This window comes from Bos mutus, chromosome 5 (assembly GCF_027580195.1).
Source record: "Bos mutus isolate GX-2022 chromosome 5, NWIPB_WYAK_1.1, whole genome shotgun sequence".
NCBI classification, from domain to species: domain Eukaryota; kingdom Metazoa; phylum Chordata; class Mammalia; order Artiodactyla; family Bovidae; genus Bos; species Bos mutus.
Genome location: NC_091621.1, coordinates 100187295 through 100213897, shown reverse-complemented (window position 1 = coordinate 100213897; position 26603 = coordinate 100187295). Strand labels below are relative to the sequence as shown.

Sequence of the window (26603 nt, the reverse complement as noted above, 5' to 3'; positions counted from 1 at the left end):
AAGGGAGAGTCAGGCAGCCTGCCCACAGCACCATGGGGCCCAGCCTCCTGCCCACAGCACCGTGGGGCCCAGCCTCCTGCCCACAGCACCGTGGGGCCCAGCCTCCTGCCTCAGCGAATCACTGAGATTATCTCCCCTTCAGGAAGATTACCCTTTCCCTTTAAAAGCTGTCATGGCCAAGTAGAATCTTTGGATTTGGTCTTGGGACATGAGTCTACTCCACAGATCTTCTCCGCAATTGCTGGCTTTTCTAATTAGAACACCTCTCTTGTCTGCTGACACTTGCTTCTTGATTACTGTCTTTTGAACATCGAACGGCCGAACCCGGGTTTGGTAACAAATGTAATCATTTGGTTATTTTTATTCCCAGGCAGCACAGATTTCTTATTAGGCTGTCTGCTGTCATATTAAGAAATAATGTCCCATTATGCAATATGGTAGATATTCTTTTGGAGAATCAATATTGTGAAGACTTTCAAATATACTTTTATTGGTAGTCAGAGCATAACACAAGAAATATAAAGTTTTGGAAATATGACTATCTTTCACAAACCTTAATGGGTTACTGGCTCAATGTTATGGTTATGGTTTCCAGTTAATATAACATCTCAGCAACAGCAACAGCTGTACTCACCCCATTTTTATTGAAAACTGAAGTTTCACACAGAAAACCAAAAGACTCTTAAAGTTCAAAAATGATTTCTTTCCCATTTTCTAGGTCATTTATCCTACTTCTAATCCATTTAAAATCTGGTAATGTTTTTTCAAAATAAATTTTTTAAAAAGTGCAATTGAATTCAAAATTTTGGAGGAGACTGTGGTGGCTAATATATAATTATTCACACCAGAATTTCTTGATTGATTTTTCCTCCAGCAACCAAATATTCACCCTCCCCACAAAGAAAGTTGCTAACTCATTTCCTGTGAAAACTTTCCATTGACCATCCTCCGGAAGTTCTGCCTCTGCCAGCTGGTCTGCATCAGAAGCTGTGGATAGCATATCTGAGCATTTTCTTTCTCTGCCAGCCTCAGAGAAATTTCCAGCACAGATTCTCCTTCTTCCTATTTGGGCATTAAGTGGTAGAAAATGTAGAATCAGGAACTTTTGTTCTGGTGATGGAACTGGAGGCTTTAAACCAAACACTCGCAAAGTCAACTGCACATGGTCATGTCTGGCCAATGAAATGATATATGAACAAATTTCAACGTGGTCTTTGACTTTGAGTCCCTGTGAAAATCATTGTTTTTCAGATCTCCCATTTGTCTCTTATAAGTGTCTTATAGAGGGTCTCTCTCCAGTAAGCTGGCATCCACTAAATTGTCATTCCAGGAACCATTCCAGGGCTCCACACAATCCCCTATACATTTTGGATTTTCTTTATCATGGGGTGGAAAAGGGAATGGCAACCCACTCCAGTATTCTTGCCTGGAAAAATCTGTGGATGGAGGAGCCTGGCAGGCTACAGTCCATGGCGTCCAAAGAGTCGGACACGACTGAGCGCACACACATTATCGTGAGATATGATCTAAACACCAGTTTCCCAATACCCTTTGTCTATTGTCTTCCCTGGAGCTGTGAAAGGCAATAGTCATCACATCTCCAGCTGCTTTGAGCTCCTGGACTGCATATGATATATAAGAGGTGTAGGAAGTTATTTTGAAAAAAGGTACACAGGAACCTCTTTAGCAAGCAAGACTGCAGCAGTGGCTTTAAGAAGTCTCTGATTGTTGCAACTGCTAGCTACTTGACTCCAACAGTCAAACCCAAGACAAAGCTTCTCAGCATCTCTCAAGGTATTTGTGCATCCTCTGTGTTGATTGCTACACTGTAAGGGCATTTTCTTGAGATCTATTCAATAAAATTAGAGATACAAGGGAACATTTCATGGAAAGCTGGGCTCAATAAAGGACACAAATGGTATGGGCCAACAGAAGCAGAAGATATTAAGAAGAGGTGGTAAGAATACAGAGAAGAACTGTACAAAAAAGATCTTCATGACCCAGATAATGGTGTGATCACTCACCTAGAGCCAGACATTCTGGAATGCGAAGTCAAGTGGGCCTTAGAAAGCATCACTACAAACAAAGTTAGTGGAGGTGATGGAATTCCCATTGAGATATTTCAAATCCTGAAAGATGATGCTGTGAAAATGCTGCACTCAATATGCCAGCAAATTTGGAAAACTCAACAGTGGCCACAGGACTGGAAAAGGGCAGTTTTCATTCTAATCCCAAAGAAAGACAATGCTAAAGAATGTTCAAACTACTGCACAATTGCACTCATCTCACATGCTAGCAAAATAATGCTCAAAATTCTCCAAGCCAGGCTTCAACAGTACATGAACTGTGAACTTCCAGATGATTGAACTGGATTTAGAAAGGCAGAGGAATGAGAGCAAATTGCCAATGTCTGTTGTATCACTGAAAAAGCAAGAGAGTTCCAGAAAAACATCTACTTCTGCTTTATTGACTATGCCAAAGCCTCTGACTGTGTGGATCATAACAAACTGGAAAATTCAAGAATACCAGACCACCTGACTTGCCTCTTGAGAAATCTGTATGCAGGTTAGGAAGCAAGTTAGAGCTGGACATGGAACAACAGACTGGTTCCAAATAGGGCAAGGAGTACGTCAAGTCTGTATATTGTCACCCTGATTATTTAACTTATATGCAGAGAGCATCATGAGAAACGCTGGACTGGATGAAGCACAAGCTGGAATCAAGATTGCCAGGAGAAATATCAATAACCTCAGATACACAGATGATACCACCCTTACGGCAGAAAGGAAAGAACTAAAGAGCCTCTTGAGGAAAGTGAAAGAGGAGAGGGAAAAAGTTGGCTCAAAGCTCAACATTCAGAAAACAAAGATCATGGCATCTGGTCCCATCACTTCATGACAAATAGATGGGGAAGCAGTGGAAACAGTGGCTGACTTTACTTTTTTGGGCTCCAAAATCACTACAGATGGTGACTACAGCCATGAAATTAAAAGATGCATACTCCTTGGAAGGAAAGTTATGACTAACCTAGACAGCATATTGAAAAGCAGAGACATTACTTTGTCAACAAAGGTCCATCTAGTCAAGGCTATGGTTTTTTCCAGTGGTCATGTATGTATGTGAGAGGTGGACCATAAAGAAAGCTGAGCACCGAAGAATTGATGCTTTTTAAGTGTGGTGTTGGAGAAGACTCTTGAGCGTCCCTTGGACTGCAAGGAGATCCAACCAGTTCATCCTAAAGGAAATTAGTCCTGAATATTCATTGAAGGACTGATGTTGAAGCTGAAACTCCAATACTTTGGCTACCTGATGTGAAGAACTGACTCATTGGAAAAGACCCTGATGCTGGGAAAGATTGAGGGTGGGAGAAGGGGATGACAGAGGGTGAGATGGTGGGATGGCATCACTGTCTCGAGGGACATGAGTTTGAGTAAACTCTTGGAGTAGGTGATGGACAGGGAGGCCTGGCATGCTGCAGTCCATGGTGTCGCAAAGAGTTGGACACAACTGAGCGACTGAACTGAACTGATTGGAGAAACCATAGCTTTGACTGCATGGACCTTTGTAGGCAAAGCAATGTCTCTGCTTTTTAATACACTGTCTACATTTGTCATAGCTTTTCTTCCAAGCAGCAAGTCTTTTATTTTCATGGCTGCAGTCACCACCTGCAGTGATTTTGGAGCCCAAGAAAATAAAGTCTATCGCTGTTTCCATTTTCTCCCCATCTATTTCCCATGAAGTGATGGGACCAGAAACCATCGTCTTTGTTTTTTGAATGTTGAGTTTTAAGCCAGCTTTTTCACTCTCCTCTTTCACATTCATCAAGAGGCTCTTTAATTCCTCTTTGCTTTCTGCCATAAAATAATGTCATGTGCGTATCTGAGGTTATTGATATTTCTCCCGGCAATCTTGATTCCAGTTTGTGCTTCATCTAGCTCGCCCTTTCGCATGATGTACTCTGCCTAGAAGTTAAAGAAGCAGGGTGATGATATACGGCCTTGCCGTACTGCTTTCCCAATTTGAAACCAGTCTATTGTTCCATATCCAGTTCTAACTGTTGCTTCTTGACCGCATACAGCTTTCTTAGGAGGCAGGTAAGATGGTCTGGTATCCCTATTTCTTTAAGAGTTTTCCACAGTTTGTTGTGATCTACACAGTCAAAGGCTTTAGTGTAGTCAGTGAGGCAGAAGTAGATATTTTTCTGGTATTCTCTAGCTTTTTCTATGGTTCAGTTGATCAAACTGGCAATTTGATCATTGATTCGTCTGCCTTTTCTAAATCCAGCCTGTACATCTGGGAGTTCCCTGTTCACATACTGCTGAAGCCTAGCTTGAAGGATTTTGAGCATTACTTTTCTAGCATTACCAGTGCTTAGGGGAGGGCAGAATGGGGAACAATTGCTTAATGGTTAGAGTTTCTATTTGGGATCACAAAAAAATTCTGGAATTGACATTGGTGAAGGTTACATATGAATGTTCTTAATGTCACTGAATTGTACACTTAGAAATGAGTTAAAATGGTTAATCTTGATATATACATTTTAACATTTAAAAAGTGAAAAAAAGTTACAGTACAAAAAAATCAACTAAATCCTAAAGGATGCAGGAATGGAGAAAAGCAGGGCAGAAAAGTACGAGATCAGCCGTTGCCCGCACTGCTGGCTGGTTTTGTGGACCAGCGCCACACATGCGTCCCCGGGCTCGTCTGGCACGTGGGACGGGGCGCAGCACTGAGCGGAGGCGTGCTGAGGCACTTGCCACGTTGCTGCCGTGGTTACGTAGTGTGCGGCTTTGGTTGCAGCCCCACGGAGTTAGGCATCTCCGCAGCTGACTTTCCTGAACAAGCAGCATTCTTTCTATTTCGGTATCCACGGACATTTGTTAGTATTGGACCAGTGTTGGAAGTGGAGATGTCCAGTAGACAATGGTGAGCATAGGTTGGAACTCATACTACAAGAATATAAAACGCCCGTGGAAACTGATTTCAGGCGTACCTGATAGTCTATCAAGGTAGACTTCTGTGAGGAAATCCTCAAAATGTTCATCTTTGGCTGTCTCAGACAAGAAAAAACCTTTGGCTCTTTCGATTCACTTATTTCAGCGATTCAAGGTTATACTGAGTAAGCTAAGAAATGCCTAGCTTTACCAGACTGGATGTGAAACAATGAAGACAATTTCTTTTAGGCTTCTGAAAGCAAAGTGATGAATGACCACTGGTGAGAGAGAAGTTTATATTTTCAGTCACTGTTTCCTAGTGCTTTACTGCTCATAACTATGCAGTCTCACCCGGTTATACTTAATTTTATTTTCACCTTAGTTATATTTTTAAAATCAAACATTGTCCTAAATCTGTGAATTAAATAGTATAACATAGTTACCACATCATGCTTCAACTGTCAAGTTAAAGTCATCATGAGATGTTATTAAAAAGACTGTATCTTTAAAAATAAAAAATATTTTAGTGTATTATATTAAAATCTCTTCCAAATTTTCTAAAATATACCACTAGAAAGGTCATTTTTAAAGTGCCTTATATGGAAATAAAATAAATATAAGTATAGTTGTAAAGGCAAGTCACTAATTTGAGATGAGACCTACAATTCTCACGGTAAAACCAAGAATGTATGTACTCCATAGACTGTGCTGCTGAACAGAGAAGGCTCATAAAAGAAAAAATGTTAGGTCATATGGCTTATTTTTGGTTTTTTAGGTCTATACTGTCTTCCACAGCGGCTGCACCGATTTTACACTCCCACCTACTTGCACAAGAGTTCCCTTTTCTGCACATTCTCACCAACATTTGTTATTTGTGTTCTTTTTGATGATGGTCATTCTGATTTGTGTGAGCTGATTTCTCACTCTGGTTTTGATTTGCATTTCCCTCATGATTAGTGATGTTGAACATCTTTTTACATGCCTGATGGCGTTTTTTTTTTTTTTTCTTAATGTGCGTTTTGTCCTTGGAAAAATGTCTATTGAGTTCTTCTGCCCACTTTTCTTTTTCTTTTTTTTTTCTGCCCACTTTCAATTGCTTGTTTTTTGCTAATGTATTTTTTAAACGTTTTAAATTATGAAAGTATGGTAACACATTTACAGGAGACTTGGAAAATACAGAACAAAGTTACACACAATTCTACTGTATATTAAAATTATTTTTTAAGTAGATAATTAGTTGGAGTTTCAATATCAAACTCCCAAAATTTAACAGAATGCATGGACAGAAAAGTAGAAGGATACAATAGACCTGAAAAGCACTATGAACCAATTCAACATAATTAAGATTTATAGGTCCAGTGGTAAGACTCCTTGCTTTCAATGCAGGGTGCCTGGGTTCAATCCTTGATCAGGGAACTAGATCCCACACGCCACAATTAAAAGTCCTTGCTACAACTAAAGACCCCACATGTTGTATCTAAGACCTGATGCACCCAGACAGATAAATTTTCAGGCTTCCCAGGTGGTACTGGTGGTAAAGAATCTGTCTACCAATGTAGGAGTTTGATCCTTGGGTCAGGAAGATCCCCTGGAGGAGGGCATGGCAACCCACTCCAATATCCTTGCCTGGAGAATCCCATGGACAGAGGAGCCTGCTGGACTACAGTCCATAGGGGTGCAAAGAGTTGGACGTGACTGAAGTGACTTAGCGTGCGTGCATACAACAGCAGGACACAAACTCTACTCAAGTTCCCAAAGACTATAAACCAGGAGACACCGGAACGTACAGGGACATAAAGTCGGGTGCAAAAATTTCATGGTCTAAAGGTATTGAAGTCATACAAAGTCTGTTCTATTATTATTGTGCAATTATGTTAGAAATTAATGTCAAAAGATATTTGAAAACAAGCCACATATTTTCAAGTGCAAGGTGACATTTACCAAGAGAGATCTTTGACTCAGCCATTGAAAGTCTCAATAAAGTTAAAAGACTGAAAAAACACAGAGAGTGACTGCAGAGAAGAAAGCAGTTAAATGAGAAATACATACCAAAATGAGAAATTAATGTCAAAGATACTTTAAACACATGTATTTGGAAATTAAATGTCCACTGGCAAATGATGGGTGTATCTAAGATGCCATAACAAGGAAAATTAGAAAATATTTGTAACAGAATAAAAATGAAAAAAGAATTTATCAGAACTTGTTGCATGCAGCTGATGCCACTCAATGCAACTAAATACAATATGGAAGCTTGAATAAGATATGAAAACAAACAATAGACACTGGCATAAAATTTTGTGGAATTTGGACAAAATATGTACTTTTAGCCCATTAGACTGAGCCATCCTAGCATCTTTGGTCTATATGAATGCACTAGGGTTTCTGTCCTTTTGCTGTAAAATTGAGACAAATGACTAGATAGAATTGCAACAAATTGGAGGGTTATGTTTGGAATGATTGGACTTGAAATAGGCTAGACCAGTGCACATGAGTATGTATAGGCTGATACATACTTAAGTAGGTATCAACAAATCGCTACAGTATATTTTCGAAAACAAAGATTATACATGTTTTTCTCACTACGCTCTCCTGTGGACTTAATGGTTTATTTCGACCGGATGACAACTAGCTATACTAATCATTGTTTTGATCTGTATCATTTATTTTGCCCATTTTATAAGATTGTCTCTTGCATTATCCATTGTATAATCAGTCCTCTATGTATATGAGATGCCATCTCTATACGGATATAGAGATTCTAGGGTTGTTCAGGGCTTTCCTGATAACTCAGTTGGTAAAGAGTCCTCCTGCAATGCAGGAGACTCCGGTTCTTAACCTCAGCCGCCTACCAGTGGCCAACGCCTGTCCCCCGCGCCGCGCCTCATGCCCCACCCCCACGCCTCATGCCCCGCCCCCACGCCTCATGCCCCGCCCCACACCTCATGCCCCACCCCCACGACTCAGGCCCCGCCCAGCGCCTCAGGCCTCGCCCGCGCCTCAGGCCCCGCCCCGCGCCTCAGGCCCCGCCCCGCGCCTCAGGCCCCGCCCCGCGCCTCAGGCCCCGCCCCGCGCCTCAGGCCCACTTCCCTAGACTCCGGACTCCCGCTTTCCACTCACTCCCCGAGACGTAAAGCCGCCTGGATCCTGGCTCAGTCCCCAGGTGAAGCCCACCCAGACTCTGGCAGTTGGAAACCCCAGGCCGGCCTGATCCGGATGCTGGTTCACCGGCGGTTCTCCGGGCCGGCATCGCACGAGCCAGCCTCCCGGGGTCCTTCAGGCCTTCGGCCGGGCAGCCCTCCTGAAGTCCTTGAGCGGTTGCGTAGCAGCTGCGGGGACGCGGGCAGAGCTGGACGCCAAGTGAGGGGCGGTGGGCCTTGGGCTGACTGTCGGGGTCCGATAGTGGAAGGAATCCGGGACGGGCGGGTTCCGAGGGCGGCTAGGGGCCCTGAGGGCGGCTGGCCGTGGGCGGACAGACCTGCGGCGCCGCTAGTCTCCAGTCCTCGCTCGGGAACAGCCGAGATGACGAAACGGCGCGAGTGGCGGCCTCGCCTGTGGGAAGCGCCCCTTCAAGGCCGTCCTCGGGCCCGCAGCTGGACGGAGGGCCTGGGGGGGAAAGAACGGGATAGTGATTCTAGCAACGGTGGGAGGAGGGAGGCGAGGGCAGCCCATTCTGGCCAAGAGGTTGAGGTGCTCGAAAACTACTTGAGTGAAAGAGAGCTTATCCAGTGGGTCGCGAGAATATCGACAAGCATTGAAGGTCTTCGAGAATAGATTTGGCTGCGTTTGGCTCCAGCTGCAGGGTGGAGGTGGAAGGGGCAGCCCCTTATTATGCTTATTAAGCATCTGCCACTTCCCAGTCACTGCTCTTGAGGCTGAGGGTGCCTCGGTGAACAAGGCTGACTCCCTCCCTACCTGAGCAGAAGCAATAGCATTGCGGTCAGGGAAACTCAGGGGTCCTGTTGGTATTTTCCACCCTTGTGTGCACCTCTGTCATAGCTCTTGGCACAGTAGAGTTTTCCTTCGTGTCTTGTGCAAGATCTGCCGGTATTTAAGGCTGAGTAAGTGTGGGCGCTGCAGCTGCATTGTTGCATCGTTGAGCTCAGAGTGTGGACTGTGGCACAGTCTCAGTAATGTTTGTGAAGTTATTAATATATTTGGGCGTGATGACATGAGGATAGTGGAATAGAGCTAGAGATTATATTACACTTCGGTGCTGGCGTTGGGTGTCTGGTGATGTACAGACAAGGGATGCGAAGAGTGAGTTTGGGGTGGGCAGGGCGTAGGTTTCACAGGTCATTTTTGCCTGTGTGCAGTGGTTTGCTAGTCAAACCCTGGTAGGCAATTGCATACTTGAGTCTGGCACTGAGGGGCTCGCGGTCTCTGTGGAGATGCAGATTTGGCATCATCAGCATTTAGGAGATCCTTGAAACTAGTAGAGGTTGAAATAACCCTAGAGAAGAGGGCCTAGAAATGCCAGGTTTGGGAAAGGGAAAAACAGCTACTGATTTCAGTAGGATGGAAAATGAGGTGGAGGTGAGAAGCATGAGGTAGAGGATCCGGAAGAGACGTCTTTGGCTGTGTGGTCTGTCATTCGCGATGATAATTCAGGCCCACACAATGTCTCAAATTGATTATGTGATGTAAACGTTGATTTTTGCCCCTGCTTCACAAGTGAGCAAATGTTTGTACATAAAACTTGTAAAACTTCAACATGGTTTTAGAATAGTCTCTCCAGGTGGAAGTGGGAGTTGTGGTCCTGAGCATAGCTGTAGTAAACAGATGACGCAGGGTAAACCACTCTAAGAAGATCTTGTTGGGGACAAGATTACAGCGCCATGGTTCAGCAAGTGCTAGCCAGGTTGGTAGTGGATAGAACAGAATAGTGTTTCCTGGGGCTCCTCTCTCATCAGGTCATTGTCTCCCCTGTCCAGGAAGAGGAAGGGAATTTGGTTGAGGGGACTTCTCATCTCTTTACCAACAGCCTCTTCTTGATCTTTGCAGTGACAAGATCCCCCTCCCCTGAGCTGATGCCCTTTCTACAGCCAGGAGCCAATGGCTAGGGACAAAGCCAAACCCTGTGAGCTGGACCAGGAGAAATACGATGCTGATGACAATGTGAAAATCATCTGCCTGGGAGACAGCGCTGTGGGCAAGTCCAAGTATGTTGGAGGATTAGGGGAGCAAAGCCAGGCCCAGAACAGATCTGGGTTCTTAGAGGCAGAACCTGTGCCTCTGTTCCTCCAGAAGCACAGAGGAGCATGGTTTCTGTGGGTGTGGTGAGGGAGCCCAGGTGTGGGGGAACAAGGGAGCCTTCCATCAGCAGCTGTGTGTGTCTGGGGAGGAGGGCTGGAGAGGGCTGAGTCAGAACTGAGAGAGGTGAGCTTTACCCTCTCTGCCAGGTGAGTCCTGGCAGACTGCTGGAGCAGTTCTGGTGAGGTGAGAGTTGAGGTTTTCCTGTGTGTCGTCTGTGGGCTGAGAGATTTCAAGGTGCACACAGTGGGAACGGGGAGAGGAAAGTGTGAAAAGTGTGACTGGCATAACCAGCAGCAGGTTGAAGAAAGGTGGTGAGGAAATGTTCTTGGAAGAACTGACTGAGAAGAGTGGATAGAAATGATGACTGACTGTAACCAGCGTAAAGGTTGGCTCGATCACATGCAGCGCCTCTGTGCACAGGTGGGACTCCCCTGAGACTCTGAGCGAGGCTCTGCAGTGCAGCAGTCTGTCTCCACAGGTGTGAGCCTGCTTGTCGGTTTCTGGGGCTGTGGGGCACACATCCATTTCTGCCCCTGACCAGATACCTTGTTTAGTCTTATATCCTGCGAGCCCCAGTTCCACCGTGTTTTCCACTTTTATCTGTTATTAACATATCTTTGGAATCAGGGAGCTGTGAATAATTCCCTAGGGGCTTTGCTGGTTGGCACAGTGGAAACTTAACTTTTCTCAACCTCAACGCTGTTTATTTTAAAAGATGCCCTGGGAAAAGCAAAACAGGAACTTGTAGCAGGAGTCCTAAACTTAAGCCTTCATCTCAATGCCCAGACTTTAGGTGGAGCAGGGCTGTCACTGTAAAATGCCTAGGAAGAAACTCAAACTAACGATTTTCTCATCACAGGGCTCTGGCTGGAACTCTCGGTGCTGTGTTGAATAGAAGTGGCAAAAGCAGGCATCCTCTTATTTCTTACTTTGAGGTGAAGCTTTTAGTCTCTCACAACTGAGTGTGGTGCTAACTCTGGGGTTTTCATCAGTTCAGTTCACTTCAGTCACTCAGTCATGTCTGACTTTTTGCGACCCTACGGACTGCAGCACGCCAGGCTTCTCTGTCCATCACCAACTCCTGGAGCTTGCTCAGACTCATGGCCATTGAGTCGGTGATGCCATCCAACCATCTCATCCTCTGTAGTCCCCTTATCCTCCTGCCTTCAATCTTTCCCAGCATCAGGGTCTTTTCCAGTGAGTCAGTTCTTTGCATCAGGTGGCCAAAGTATTGGAGTTTCAGCTTCAGCATCCATCCTTCCAGTGAATATTCAGGACTGATTTCCTTTAGGATGGACTGGTTTGATCTTCTTGTAGTCCAAGGGACTCTCAAGAGTCTTCTCCAACACCATAGCTCAAAATCACCAATTCTTCGGCGTTCAGCTTTCTTTATGGTCCAACTAGCTTTGACCAGATGGACCTTTGTCAGCAAAGTAATGTCTCTCTGGTTTTTAACATGCTGTCTAGATTGGTCATAGCTTTTCTTCCAAGGAGCAAGCATCTCTTAATTTCATGGCTGCAGTCACCATCTGCAGTGATTTTGGAGCCCCCCAAAATAAAGTATCTCACTGTTTCCACTGTTTCCCCATCTATTTGCCATTAAGTGATGGGACCGGATGTCATGATCTTAGTTTTCTGAATGTTGAGCTTTAAGCCAACATTTTCACTCTCCTCTTTCATTTTCATCAAGAGGCTCTTTAGTTCCTCTTCACTTTCTGCCATAAGTGTGGTGTCATTTGCAGATCTGAGGTTATTGATATTTCTTCAGGCAGTCTTGATTCCAGCTTGTGCTTCATCCAGCCCAGCATTTCGCATGACGTAATCTGCATAGAAGTTAGATAATCAGGGTGACAGTATACAGCCTTGACGTACTCCTTTCCCAATTTGGAACCAGTCTGTTGTTCCATGTCTGGTTCTAACTATTGCTACTTGACCTGCATACAGGTTTCTCAGGAGACAGATCAGGTGGTCTGGTATTCCCATCTCTTTCAGAATTTTACACAGTTTATAGTGATCCACACAGTCAGAGGCTTTGGCATAGTCAATAAAGCAGAAATAGATGTTTTTCTGAAACTCTTTTGCTTTTTCAGTGATCCAGTAGATATTGACAATTTGATCTCTGGTTCCTCTGCCTTTTCTAAATCCAACTTGGACATCTATAAGTTCACGGTTCATGTACTGTTGAAACCTGGCTTGGAGAATTTTGACCATTACTTTGCTAGCATATGAGATGAGTGCAATCGTGCAGTAGTGTGAACATTTTGGCATTGCTTCTCTTTGGGATTGGAATGAAAACTGACCTTTTCAAGTCCTGTGGCCACTGCTGAGTTTTCCAAATTTGCTTGCATATTGAGTGCAGCACTTTCACAGCAGCATCTTTCAGGATTTGAAATAGCTCAATGGAATTCCATCACCTCCGCTTGCTTTGTTTGTAGTGATGCTTCCTAGGGCCCATTGACATCACATTCCAGTATGTCTGGCTCTAGGTGAGTGATCACGCCATTGTGGTTATCTGGGTCGTGAAGATCTTTTTTGTGTAGTTCTTCTGTGTATTCTTGCTACCTCTTCTTAATATCTTCTGTTAGGTCCATACCAATTCTGTACTTTATTGTGCCCATCTTTGCATGAAATGTTCCCATGGTATCTCTAATTTTCTTGAAGGGATCTCTAGTCTTTCCCTTGGTTTCGTCTGTTTCTTTGTATCGATCACTGAGGAAGGCTTTCTTATCTCTCCTTGCTGTTCTTTAGAACTCTGTATTCAAATGGGCATATCCTTTTCTCCTTTGACTGTAGTTTCTCTTCTTTTCTCAGCTATTTGAAAGGCTTCGTCAGACAACCATTTGCCTTTCTGCATTTCTTTTTCTTGGGATGGTCTTGATCACTGCCTTCTGTACGATGTCACGGACCATCAGATCTAATCCCTTGAATCTATTTGTCACTTCCACTGTATAATTGTAAGGGATTTGATTTACGTCATACCTGAATGGTCTAGTGGTTTTCCCTACTTTCTTCAATTTAAGTCTGAATTTGACAATAAGGAGTTCATGATCTGAGCCACAGTCAGCTACTGTATAGAGCTTCTCCATTTTTGGCTGCAAAGAATATAATCAATCTGATTTCGATATGACCATCTGGTGATGTCCATGTGTAGAGTCATCTTTTGTGTTTTTGGAAGAGGGTGTTTCCTAGGACCAGTGTGTTTTCTTGGCAAAACTCTGTTAGCCTTTGCCCTGCTTCATTTGTACTCCAAGGTCAAACTTGCCTGTTACTCCAGGTATCTCTTGACTTCCTACTTTGGCATTCCAGTCCCCTATGATGAAAAAGACTTCTTTTTTTGGTGTTAGTTCTAGAAGGACTTGTAGGTCTTCACAGAGCCATTCAACTTCAGCTTTTTTGGCATTACTGGTCAGGGCATAGACTTGGATTACTGTGATAATGGTTTGCCTTGGAAACGAACAGAGATCTTTCTGTTGGTTTTGAGATTGCACCCAAGTACTGCATTTTGGACTTTTGTGTTGACTGTGATGGCTATGCCATTTCTTCTAAGGGATTTTGCCCACAGTAGTAGATATAATGGTCATCTGAGTTAAATTCGCCCATTCCAGTCCATTTTAGTTTGCTGATTCCTAGAATGTCTCTGTTCGCTCTTGCCATCTCCTGTTTGGCCACTTCAGTTCACCTTGATTCATGGACCTAACATTCCAGGTTCCTGTGCAGTATTGCTCTTTACAGCATTGGGGTTTTCATATGTGGCCTTTTATCCTAGAGGTGACTGCCTTCTCTTCTTAGTTTATAGAGTGTTTTTGTCATGATATGGTGTTTGGTTTTTGTCAGTTGCTTTGCTTGCATTTATTGAGATAAATATGTGGAATTTTCCCTTCATTCTATTTATATATGTTTGATTAATTTTCTTAAGTTGTACCACCTTTATATTGAGAATAAATCTCCCTTGGTGATGATATATAATCCCTTTAATATGGTTTGGTTTGCTAGTGGGTTGTGTTTTTTTGTGCTGTTCTGGGTCTTAGTTGCTGTGCATGGGCTTTCTCTGGTGCAGCGAGCAGGAGCTGCTCTAGTTGAGGTACACGGGCTTCTGCACGTGGCGGCTTCTCTTGTCACGTAGCATGGGTGCTGGGAGCGAGCTCCGCCCATGGCAAAGGTCATGAGGAAGGAGGCTTGGCATATGCAAAGGCCGGATCGAGCCTCAGGAGTTCCCCTGGAAATTCTCGAGCATCTACCCCCAAAACCAGAGTCTGCCTACTTTCTGCTTTGTGCTTTCACCTACACCTGTGACTTTACGGGGGGCTGTCCCCCACTACCTCTCTCTGAAAAAAGAGTTAGCTTACAGCTCCAGTTAATAATTCCTGGATGTGACAGTGTTTCAACCTACAAACTCCTTTGGAAGTCCTCTAGCCTGCCTGAATAGGTTTTTCCGGCCACATGTGATTGCTCAGAGCCTCCCAACTGTGAGAGGCATGAGATGTTCTAAACTGTCTAAATACAGATTCCTTTGAGCAGTTAAAAGATTGATTAGAAATTGTATTGGTGAAGGGATTTTCACTTGTTGGGCCAATGTTTGCTGCTAAGTTTCCATATCCCTTACCTGCTGTGTCCCTGGCAGTGTATTGATTAATATAATTGGTGTAAGTAGTAGCTTTAATGTTTGTAACCTGGGACCCTTGAATTAATTCTTTTTCTTGTTATAGCCCACCACACCTTTGCTCTGTAGGAATGCAACTTTATCTAACGCTTTTGGAGGGTGGCTCCTGACCAATCTCCTTTAGAGAAAAATAAGTTTTCTGAAGAAAGGGTCTTAAAATGTTAACAGGCCTCCGGGCCAGAAGATGATGCAAATCACCTAAGCTTTTGCATATGATAAGTTTGCAGGAAGAAAGCCTGGCTTGCTGCATGACTCTACCCCTTCCCCCATTATCCTCTATGCATAACTTAAGGTATAAAAACTACTTTGGAAAATAAAGTGTGGGCCTTGTTCGCGGAAACTTGGTCTCCCCATGTCGTTCTTTCTCTCACCTTCTGGCTGAATTATTCAGCCTCTTTTCTCCACTGAATTTCCTCACTGAGCTATCCTTATTTCAGCCTCTTTTCTTCACTGAATTTTCCTACTGAGCTATCCTTATTCTATTACTCTTTATATCCTTAATTAACGTTTAATTAAACAATTGTTTCCTGATCCTCGCCGATGCCATCCCCGCTTCGAATTCCCTGGATCCACCGGGCATGGGGTCTAGAATGCAGGCTCATTGTGGTGCATGGCTTAGTTGTCCCACAGCACGTGGAGTCTTCCCGGACCAGGGATCAAACCTGTGTTCTCTGCATTGGCAGGTGGGTTCTGAACCACTGGACCACCAGGGAAGTCTGCTAGTGGATTTTGGGGGGATTTTTACAACTAAAGTCATGAGAAATACTGGCCTGTAGTTTTCTTTTCTAATAGTGTCATCTGGTCTTGGAATCAGGGTACCACTGGCCTCATAGAAAGAATTATAAAGTGTTCCCTCCTCAGTTTTGGGGAAAAGTTTGAGAAGAACTGGTGTTTGTTCATGAAGTGGTTGGTAGAATTCACTAGGGAAGTAATTCAGTCCCGGACCTTTAGTTACAGGGAGTGTTTGAATGCTGATGTACTCTCCTTACTTGGTATAGGTCTACTCAGATTTTCTGTTGCATTTTGAACCTGGTAGTTTGTGTGTTTCTTGGAATTTGTGCACTTCCTCTAGGTTATCCAGCTTATTGGTATGCAGCAGTTCATGGTGTTCACTTGTAATTTTTTTGTTTCTATGAGACTGATGTTACTCTCCTAGCTTTCAGTTCTGGTTTTGATCATTTCTGTCCTCTCTCTTTTCTTGGTCTACCTAAAGGTTTGTTGATGTTGTTGATCTCTTCAAAGAACTAATTTCTGGTTACACTGATACTCTGTTGTCTTTCTCTTCAGTCTTCTGCGAATCTCCACTCTAATCTGTATGCTTTCTTTCCTTCTGCTAGCTTTGTGTTTAGCTTGGTCTTTCATATCTACTGCCTTTAAACGTACAGTTATGTTGTTGACTTAATTTGCACTGTTTGTGAATTTTCTGGTTTTCTTTCTGTTATTCTAGTTGCATTCCATTTTATTTGTAAAGATACTTTGTATAATCTCAGTCTTTTTATTGACATTTTTGTGGCCTAAGCTGAGTTCACTTGAGAAGAATGTGTGTTCTACTGTTGTTAGATAGAGTGTTCTGTATGCGTTTGTTGGGTCTGCTTGGTTTATAGTGTAGTTCAAGTCCTCTGTTTCATTGTTCTGTTCATTATGAAAGTGGGATGTTGAAATCTTAACGTGTTACTGTTCAACTGTTTATTTCTTCCTTTAGTTGTGTCAGTGTTGACTTCATATATTTTGGAACAACTTTGTTGTTCTTTACATATATGTTTATAACTTTTCTATTTTCTTGACAGATTGAACTTTTCATTGGTATATAATGTCCTTCATCTCTCGTAACATTTGTCACTTAAAAGTGTGTTTTGTCTGGCTGAAGTATAGCCATCCCAGTTCTCTCTTGAATACTGTTTGCATGGAATATCTTTTATCATCCTTTTGTTTTTCAGCCTCTTTTTGACCTTGTATCTAAAGCAAGTGTCTTACAGTTAGCACATACTTGGTACATATTTTTAAATATACTCTGCCAGTCTCTCACTTTTAATTGGAGAGTTTTATCTATTCCCATTTACAACAACAGTAATTAAAGTTATTACTGATAAAGAAGAATTTACTACTGCCATTTAACTATTTGTTTTTTATGTCTCCTGTTTTATTTCTCAATTACTCCATTACACTTTTTTTTAAGTTGATTTTTGGTAGTATACTGTTTTGAGTCTCTTTCTTTCATATATAATTTTTTAAATTTTATTAATAGTTACCTTGAAGATTATAATTAATATCTAACATTTATAACAGCATATTTGAATATCAATTTAACTATAATACCATACAAACACTCTGTCCCTTCCCTTTATATTGTTTTGTCACATATGACATCTTTATACATTAATTGTTCATTAACATAGATTTATAACTATAATTTTATGTATTTGTCTTTTAAATCTTATAGGAGAAAAAAGGGGAGTTATAAACCGAGAGTATGAGAGAGCTGTTTTTATATTTGCCTCTGTGGCTGCCTTTACTGAAGACCTTTATTTCTTTATGTGGCTTCAAATTACTGTTTAATCCTTTCATTTCAACCTGGAGGGCTCATTGTACTGTTTCTTCTAGGACAGATTTACTGCTTATGAGCCATGTCAGCTTATATTTATCTGGGAGTTGTCCCAATTTTGTCTTCATTCTGGAAGGATAGTTTGCTGTGCATAGAATTCTTTGTTGACAGTTTTTTTCCCCCTCGGGACTTCAGTTATGTTTCCACTGCCTTCTGATCTCAATGGCATCTGATGAGAAATTGGCTGTTTATTTTATTGAGGATTTTGTCTTTCAGTTCCTACAATTTGCCTGTGATGTGGAACAGTGTGAGTTTATCCTGCCTGGAGTTTGTTCAGCTTCCCAGGTGTGTGTATTCATGTCTTGCATCAGGTTTGGGAAGTTTTTAGCCATTATTACTTCAAATAACCTCTCTGCCGCCTCCTGTCTTCTATCTGTGATGCCTGTGTCAGGATGATTAATGCTGTCAGTGGATCCTTAGGCACTGGTCATTTTCACTTGCTTTTCTTTCTGCTTCTCAGACTAGATGATTTTGGTGCCTTAACTTCAAGTTTGCTGAAGATAAACTGTTTTTTGCTTTCTCAAGTGGTGTTGAAACCCTCTAGTGAGTTTTTCACCTAAATTATTGTACTTTTCAGTTCCAGAATATCTGTTTCTTTTCATATTTCCTGTCTCTTTATTAATACTCTCATTCTGTTTATGTGTTGCTTTCTAATTTCCTTTAGTTCATTGTCCATGGTTTCCCTTAGCTTTTTGAGCATATTTAAGATAATTGATCTAACATCTTTGACTAGTCAAGTATCTGGATTTCTTCAGGTATTATTTCTGTCAAATTCTTTTTTATCATGTGAATAGGCTATACCTTCCTGTTTGTATGCTTTGTAATTTTCTGGTTTAGAATTAGACATTCTGAGTATTTTACTCTGAAGACTTTGTTTGTGTTAGTCACTCAGTCATGTCCAACTCTTTGCAACCCCATGGACTGTAGCCCTCCAGGCTCTTCTGTCTGTGGGATTCTCCAGGCAAGAATACTGGAGTGGGTTGCCATTTCCTTCTCCAGTGGTGACTTTGGAACTCAGATATTCCCATTCCTTGGATATGGCTGATTTCTGCTTGTTTAGGGCTGGAGTGTCTACTTGTAACTTTTCCATACTTTTTACAACGTGTTTATTCCTTCTTGTGTGTGGTCATTGATATTTCTATTCCATTATCTGTGGTCAGACAGTGACCTGATAAAAATTTCCTTAAATATTTGGCTCCAAAATGGAAAAGATAAAACGGGATAGTCCTATCCTGTTAAATTTCCAGTAGTTGCAGGGGAAGCCTCTGAAGCCTGAGAGAGCTCAGACCTGGCTCCTTGGGGATCTACCAGCTGATCACAACACGCAAGACAGACTTTCTGAGGACAGAGTCTCCACTGCTAGCCAGACACGCGGAGCACCAGTCACTGCACGGCTTCGGTGGGCCTGCGGGGTGTGGAGCTGCTGCTGGTCTGTGCGTGGTCTTCTGCACAAGGCCAGCGCTCTCCTTTCATCCAGCACGCTCCTGGCTGTTGAGTCCAGTCAGATTCCAGAGCTCTGAAATGGTTGATTCTGGTCATTTTTCCAGTTACCAGTTGAGGGAGTGACGCCTTGAACTTCCTACCCCACCGCTTTGTGTAGTGTCCTCCAGGTTCATTTTCTTCCTGCACAGGTATTCAGTTGTCTCCACACCGTTTACTGGTAAAGCTCCCCTCTGTGTGTGTGCGTGTGCTCAGTCGTCATGTCTGACTCTGCAACTCCATGGCCTGTAGCTCACCAGGCTCTTCTGTCCTTGGAATTATCCAGACAGGAACACTGGAGTGGGTTGCCATTTCCTTCTCCAAAAACAATCCTTCGACCCGCTGAATTGCAGTAATGCTTTTGTTCTAAATCCGTTGACCATGCACATGGCTGTACATATTTTAAGAGTGTGTTTGTTGTCTGTCTGTCTTCCCCAGTAGAATGTAAGCTTCACAAAGACAGGAATTTCCATCTGTTTTGTTCAGTGTTATATCCTGGTGCCTAGCCTAGCATCCAGCATATGGCAGGCACTCAGTAATATTTTTTTACTTTTTTGTACTAAACTGTATCTGTCAGTTCTGTTGAAGAGCAGTTATGAAAAATTATCATTTTTATGATATTAGATACAGTATGCAGAGAATATTTTATGCCTATTATCTTGGGCACAAATTCTATTTAGAGCTGGGGTGAAACTGCCCAGTTTTAGCATTAGGTCAAATGTTGAGTTATCCCGTTTTCTCTCCAAAGTAGTATGATAGATTCTCACTCCTACTGCACAGTATAGGAATTTCTGTTGCTTCACAAAGTCCCTAACTTTGTGACTGTCATGTGACTTTTTCAGTTTTGTTACTCTAATGGATGAGTGTGCTACTTCATCTTATTTAATTTGCATAAAATCATTAAAAGATGGAGCATCTTTTCATCTGTTTGTTAGCTGTTCATCTGAGTTGCCTATTCATATTCTCAGGACCAGGCTGTATGTGTGTTCTCTTAGGTATCAGAGCTGTTCATGATTTCTGTATACTGATTCTTCGTCAGTGGTTGGCATTGCACGTGTCTTCTCCCAGTCTGTGAGGGGATTTGTTTGTTTGTTTTTTCTTTAACTTTTCATTTTGAAATAACAGATTTACAGTATGTTGCAAAGAGAATACAGAGAGGGCCTGTGTATCCTTTACCTACTCTCTCCATTGGTTAGCTCTTAAATAACCAGAGTACAAGATCAAGTGCAGGAAATCAGCATTTGTTCAATGCCTGTGTATAATTCCGTGTCATTTCATCACATGTAGATCTGTGTAGCATCACTGGAGTCGAGATACCCAGCTATCCCAGCACAGTGGAGGCCGCGGCTGCGCGTGTAGCCGCACCCACCCCACTTCACCCTCTACTAGCCCCGCCTGCCTCCACTAACATACTCCATCTCTGTAGTGACCCCATCTTGGCAACATTGTGTAAAAGGAGTTGGCCTTTTTCACTCAGCGTAATACCCTTATGATCCATTTAAATTGGGTTGGGGTAGATCAGTAATTTGTTCCTTTTCATTGCTGGGTGGTCGTCCCTGGTGTAGATGTACCACCATTTGTTTATTCCCTAAACTGTGGTCCCTGCTCACAGGAAAAGCACCTGTGGGTGCTGGTCAGTGTTACAGCCAAAGGGTGTCAAGAACTTAGCCCCAGTCAGGAAGAGGGTGGATGGGTGGTCCCTGGGCATTGTCCTTGAAAGGGAGCTTGTAGCTGAGGAAGGAACTGGGGGGAGCCACAGCTGGCTTCCAAGGGTCCCACCCCTGGGTGGTGCAGCAGTGCGAGGAGGAGGCAGGAGTGCTGAGGGATGCGGCTGACCACCTTGCACGTTCTCCCTACAGACTCATGGAGAGGTTCCTCATGGATGGATTGTATCCTTCAAGTTTGCAATGCTCCCATGCCAACTCAGCCCCCCACGCCCCTGCCCCTGCTTTGCTCTAGGGGTCCAGGGAGGGGCAGGTGAGCGAGTGCAGACGTTCATTCATGCTGGTCTCTCACCAGCTGACCTACATGGCGTGCTGCAGTATACTCTGAAGTTCACTTACATCTGGATTTGCTTTATATCAGGAAGGCAGTGCAATGGCTAACCGTACCTCGTCCGATGCCTGCACTGACACCCCACCTCCTCCTCAGTAGCTCTGGCAGTGGCTAAGTCACTTGACATTTCTGACCTCAGAGCTTGAGCTCTCTACAATTTAAAAATTCTCTGGTGTGAATCAACTTTCTGAAGAAGGATCTGCCAGCCCCACCCTCCTTTCCTGAACTGTCGTTACTATGCAAGTTTGGAATGAGACAACTGAGATGATTTGTAAAAATCGTCCCAAGCGAGTCCATTGAGAACCATGGGTAAGAAGAGCCCTGGCGCCCCCTCCTCCCTGCCCCGGACCTCAGCCTCCCAAGGCAGAGTCCAAGTGTATCTTACTTCATCTTCTCCTGAGTTCTATATGCTCACCCACCTGTGTTGTCCCAACTCTGATGGTTAAACCACACAGCTTCTTGCAACTTCAGAAAGTCATGTTCCCCATGCTTTCTGATAGGGTTTCATACACAGACAAACTGCCGCTCATCAGCAGCTTGTCAGCTGGCTGGCTTAAGGAGGGGGCTTGTTTCCCCTGGAGCTGTTGTGTTGCTTCTTAAGGCTGGGTTTGCTCTCTGCCTGCAAGAGCCCCATCCATAGTGAGCTGGGGCATCCACAGTGGCATTTGCCAACTACGTGATGCCGCTTCGGACAGCTGCTCTGTAAGAGTCCATTGCGTGTATTCCCATGTACTCAGGTGGCCAGGACACAATCCCAGCCTCTCCTGTCCCTCACTTTTCATGGAGATTGTGCCTGTGATGTTTGAGGTTGAGGTTGGTCCTCGGTCTGCAACACTCATTCAATTTAAAATCTGAATAACTTTCTAAAAAAGGAGAGCGAGCCTCCATTCCGTCACACCAGCAACCACCCCTAGCACCTTTCTTGCGTCTCTTTTTATTCATTGTTTTCCTTAACCTAAATGCAGTCAGCCCCAGCAGCTGTCCACATACGCCTTGACCCTGTACAAGCACACGGCCACGGTAGACGGCAAGACCGTCCTTGTGGGTGAGCAGCGCAGCGCTGAGCCGCCCCAGCTCTCCAGAGGGAGAGTCGGGAGGGGAGAGTCAGGCGGCAGAACCGAGGGCCTAGGCTCAGATGAGGGGCGGGAGGCGCAAGGGGAGGCGGAAAGAAGCACACAGGTTCTCCTCAGTTCTCTTCAGTCGGGAAAATAACAGGTGTTGCCTGAGTGTTGTCTTCCACAAAGGTTTGGCTTTTGGTGGGGTTACAGCCTTTCCCTTGGCCAGGCCACACATCTGGCCTCTGTGCTGAGCACTCATGGGAATTGGGTTTAGTTTTGACCTTGGAGGGCCCTGTGTCTTACTGGGTGGGGGAGGGCGGGCTCTGAGCCTGCCCCTCGTGGGGTCTCCTGTCTGCGTTCTCCTTCCTGGCCCCCGCCTCCCTCGGCCGCCCCGATGCACCGCTGAGCGCATCACATGCGGACTACACAGCCGTGAGCGGAGCGCTCGCCCGCCCTCCCCGCCACCGCGGAGATGCTCCGTGTCTGGGCCCTGCGCCTCTCCACCCCCTCGGGCAGTCAGAGCTGTGTTCCTGTTGCAGACTTTTGGGACACAGCAGGCCAAGAGCGGTTCCAGAGCATGCACGCCTCCTACTACCACAAGGCCCACGCCTGCATCATGGTATGCAGCCTGCTGGGAGGCAGAGGCGCGGGCAGGCCTGGCTGAGGGGTGAAGGGGTGAGGGAGGCGCGGGCAGGCCTGGCTGAGGGGTGAAGGGGTGAGGGAGGCGCGGGCAGGCCTGGATGAGGAGTGAAGGGATGAGGGCCTGAGCCCTCCTCACCAGGGCTGGGTGCCGGGGGAAGGATCAGGGCAGGCTTCAGACTGCAGAGGTTCTGGGTGAGAGCCTGCCTGGGCCAGCGTCTCGTCAGGGGTGAGGGTGAAGGGGTGTGTGGAGGCCCTTCCACCAGGAGGAGCAGGTTCAGGGCTTCATGATGGGCAGCTCCTGCCCGGCAGTTGTCTCAGTCAGACAGCCGCTCCGGGGCCCCTGTCCTGCCCTTGTGCTTAGGGTACAAAGTCTCTTCACTTTTTCAAGAATTTAATGCTAATACCTATACAGGGGGCCTTCCCTGGTGGCTCAGTGGTAGTGCAAGAGACGCAGGCTTGATCCCTGGGTCGGAAAGGTTCCCTGGAGAAGGAAATGGCAACCTAATCCAGTGTTTTTGCTTGGGAAGTCCTATGGACAGAGGCTCCTGGTGGGCTACAGTCCATGGGGCGGCAGAGGAGTCAGACATGATTTCCTGACTAAACAGCAACGGGCTGTGCAGGGACAGAAGGAGAGGAGCGGGCGGGGGAGGCGGCCGGGGTGGGCTGGGGCCTGCAGGCGTGGCCTCTGGCCTGGGACGCGCGCCTGTCAGCCCCGTGGCCCTCTTCTGTCCTGCCAGCCTGCCTGCGTGCCTGTGTCTGCCCGTGCCTCTCACGGCCCCAGCCTGCTGGGGGGGCCTTGGCCACGTGGGGACCTGGTCGCCCTGGAGGGAGGTGGGTTCTGCAAAGGCTGTGCTGCTCCGCCTAACCAGCGCCTCCTCAGCTCAAAACAAGGAAAGGAGGCTCAGGAAACTCGACCGGGGCCAAAGCTCTGACGGCGATGATGGCAGGATGAAGCAGATCCCCAAGGTTTCACAACAAGCATATTTTAGAAGACGTCTTTTTTGGGAATTCAATAAAACATGGTCATTTATTGAAGTTGGGCCTGGGGGTGCCACATGAGAGCCTCTCAGCAGGCCTGCTGCTGCCTCAGGCAGCCAGCTGCTGGCTGGAGCCCGCCGCTGTGCGGGGGGAGCCCTGGCCCCAGGCACGGCTGCTCCCGAGAAGTAAGACCTGCTGCCCCAGCAGGGTACAGGGCTGTCTCTCTCTCGACCCACGGCTGTGCTGGGGCAGTTTGGACCTGCGAGTCCGTTCTGGGAGATGGCTTGGTGGCAAGCAGCTGACCTTTTGGGGAGCTCCTCTGAGGAGCTGGAAGGATCCTTGTAGCGACCACTTGAAGCATCTTAGGACTTCTGGCCTGCTCGCCCTTAGAGCTAGTCAGTGTTCATGCTTCTTGCTGGTAATTTTAAATAAGTAAACAGTATAAATTATAAACAGTTCATAAAATGGTAAGCTGAAAAATAATAAAAGTTACTTCGTAAAAGTTTGAAATATAAAATTAAAAGTTTGTAATTAAAGGTAAAACAGCTGAAAGGGTACTCTGCAGACATTGAAGACGATCGTAAAGGGGCTTTAAAGACAGGTAGGCAGTGATTAGACTAAGAAAACAAAAAACGTTCACTATTCACAGACTTATCAATGGTACAATAAGTAAAATGGTACCCGTGGTTAAAATAGGGAAGTCAGGTGGCAGAATGAAGGCTCTTGAGGGATTCTCTGAGAAGCGTGGGCAAGGCTTGTGGTGAGAGGGGCTGCGTGCGGAGCGGCCTGTGGGCTGAGCTCCCAGGCCCGTCTTGCTGGCTCGTGCCTGTCGCCTGGGGGATGTGCAGACGGCGACGCGCCTGGGCTTCTTTCCTCTGCTGATTCAGGTGTTCGATGTGCAGAGGAAAATCACGTACAGGAACCTCAGCACCTGGTATGCAGAGCTGCGGGAGTTCAGGCCGGAGATTCCGTGCATTGTGGTGGCCAATAAGATCGATGGTGAGGCCACCCCTACACCTGGGTGCCAGCAATTCGTGGGGGAACCCACCACCACACGTTTCGTCGTCCTTTCCTGGGCCATCAAACCACCAGTGATCTGTTCCTCCCAAAATAGATCCCTTGGCTGCCTGCCATCACTCCCCTTCCAGTAATATCCACGTGAGCCAACCTGCCTCCTTGAGACACAGGTCCCAGTTGAATGAGCTCTTTATATGACATGTCTGCTGATTGTCCCTGCTTGTCCCACTTCCTGGAATGGGGACCTCCAGTGACCCACCCTTCAAGACTCCCTCCTTTTCCCTTGGTAGACAGGCCAATGTCCTACCTTCTCTCTACAGCAGACATGAAGATGACCCAAAAAAGTTTCAATTTTGCCAGGAAGTTCTCCTTGCCCCTGTACTTTGTCTCAGCTGCTGATGGTACCAACGTTGTGAAGGTAACAGGAGACTGCAGAGACGGTCTGGTGAGGTGGGGAAGGCCTGACGTTTCCGGGGATGTGGTGGAGAGAAGGGCTGGCTGCAGGGCTGTTGGTGAGGACAGCATTGCTGGGGGCCCTGGTAGCGACAGGAAGGGGTCGTTGTGAGTGTCGACAGAAGGGGAGGTGATGGTTTGGGTCTGGTGAAGAAAAGGCGTATTGACCAGCACGGGGTCAGGGGACGGGGAAAAGGTGCTGACTTCAGGGTGGAGTGTCGTGTGGACGCATGATGACGATGGGCCAGTGGGTGCAGGGCAGGCAGAGCCCCGGCCAGTGGTGCCCACAGCCTCGTTTCCCCTCCCACTGCCCCAGCTCTTCAGTGATGCAATCCGACTAGCTGTGTCTTACAAACAGAACTCCCGGGACTTCATGGATGAGGTGTTGCAGGAGCTCGAGGTAGGTCCGGCGCAAATGTCAGGTGGCATCGAGAGAACGGCCTCTCTCCGTAAGGGTGCAGAGCTAGCCCCGCAGACCTGGCTTGGCAGGCAGCACATGCTCGTGGGCGTGGCCCCTGGAGGTGTCAGAGCCTCACCTGGGCACACGCAAGGCCAGGCCTCACCCGCCACTTGTTCACAGAACATCGACTTGAAGCGGGGAGGAGGAGGAGGAGATGCTGGACAAGGAGCAGCTGGGCCACCAGCAGAGCCCGTCTCCCTCGTGAGCACAGGAGGCCTCTCCACGGCCCACCTCCCTCGGCAGCGCTTCAGCTCTCAGGGGAGGCACTCTCCCAGGCCGTCCCTGCCACACCGAATACAAACTCAGCTGCCCCATTGGCACCCCCACCCTGACTTCCGTGCCCCGGGAAAGCTGACCCTTCAGTACATGGCAGTAACAGGCGTAAGGCCCATAGCAGACCCTGAAGCCAAATGAGGGACGGACCCTACAGGGCATATGGGGCAGTAAAGAGAATGGGAATATTCTCTGTGTCTCATCAAGGATATTTAGGGGTCTCCCCCGCCCCCTCCCCGAGAGCTGATGTCAGGGCCTATTCATTGCCTTTCCACCAAGAGGACGATTTCTAATTCCTGACTTTTCTCCTGTTTAGGCTCCCAACTAAACCAGTCATTTTAAGAATGATTTTGAGCAGAGAGCTGTTTGTTCCTTAAGTTTTTCTAGAGCTCTTCTGGATACGGCCAGTACTTTGATGAACAGCGAGGCCAAGATCACAGGCCCAAGTTTGCTGTTAACATCAAGAGAAAGCAGGTGACTGGTCTGGCCGCAGACTAATACACAGACATCACTGCTGTGAGCATCACGGTCAGTACAGCCACACACAAGGCATGCATGATAAGCAATTGACTTTAGGAAGCTTCTTTTAAAATCCGTATTTCATTTTTCTGGGGACTGATGTGGGCTCTGAGCCTCCTTGGGTGGCGAGGGCTGCTGAGAACCGACCTGCCACCTTTTCTATTTATCTCCAGGACTTGTCGCTCACTAGAATGCTTTTATGATCATCTTGTACATC

General features: G+C 45.7%; 1 protein-coding gene and 1 pseudogene across 1 annotated transcript; one reads left to right on the top strand and one right to left on the bottom strand.

Moving 5' to 3' along the window:
- Positions 1 to 9774, bottom strand: LOC102273537 (glucose 1,6-bisphosphate synthase-like; annotated as a pseudogene).
- On the top strand, positions 8112 to 25948 carry RABL2B (RAB, member of RAS oncogene family like 2B). The gene is given in 10 exon segments (XM_005903411.3): positions 8112 to 8294; positions 9939 to 10096; positions 20791 to 20820; positions 21952 to 22031; positions 22584 to 22663; positions 24552 to 24663; positions 25002 to 25099; positions 25451 to 25534; positions 25715 to 25731; positions 25733 to 25948. Coding segments are annotated over 9 exon segments (675 nt in total). The 5' UTR covers positions 8112 to 8294; positions 9939 to 9989; the 3' UTR covers positions 25800 to 25948.
- The last annotated feature ends 655 nt before the right edge of the window (positions 25949 to 26603 follow it).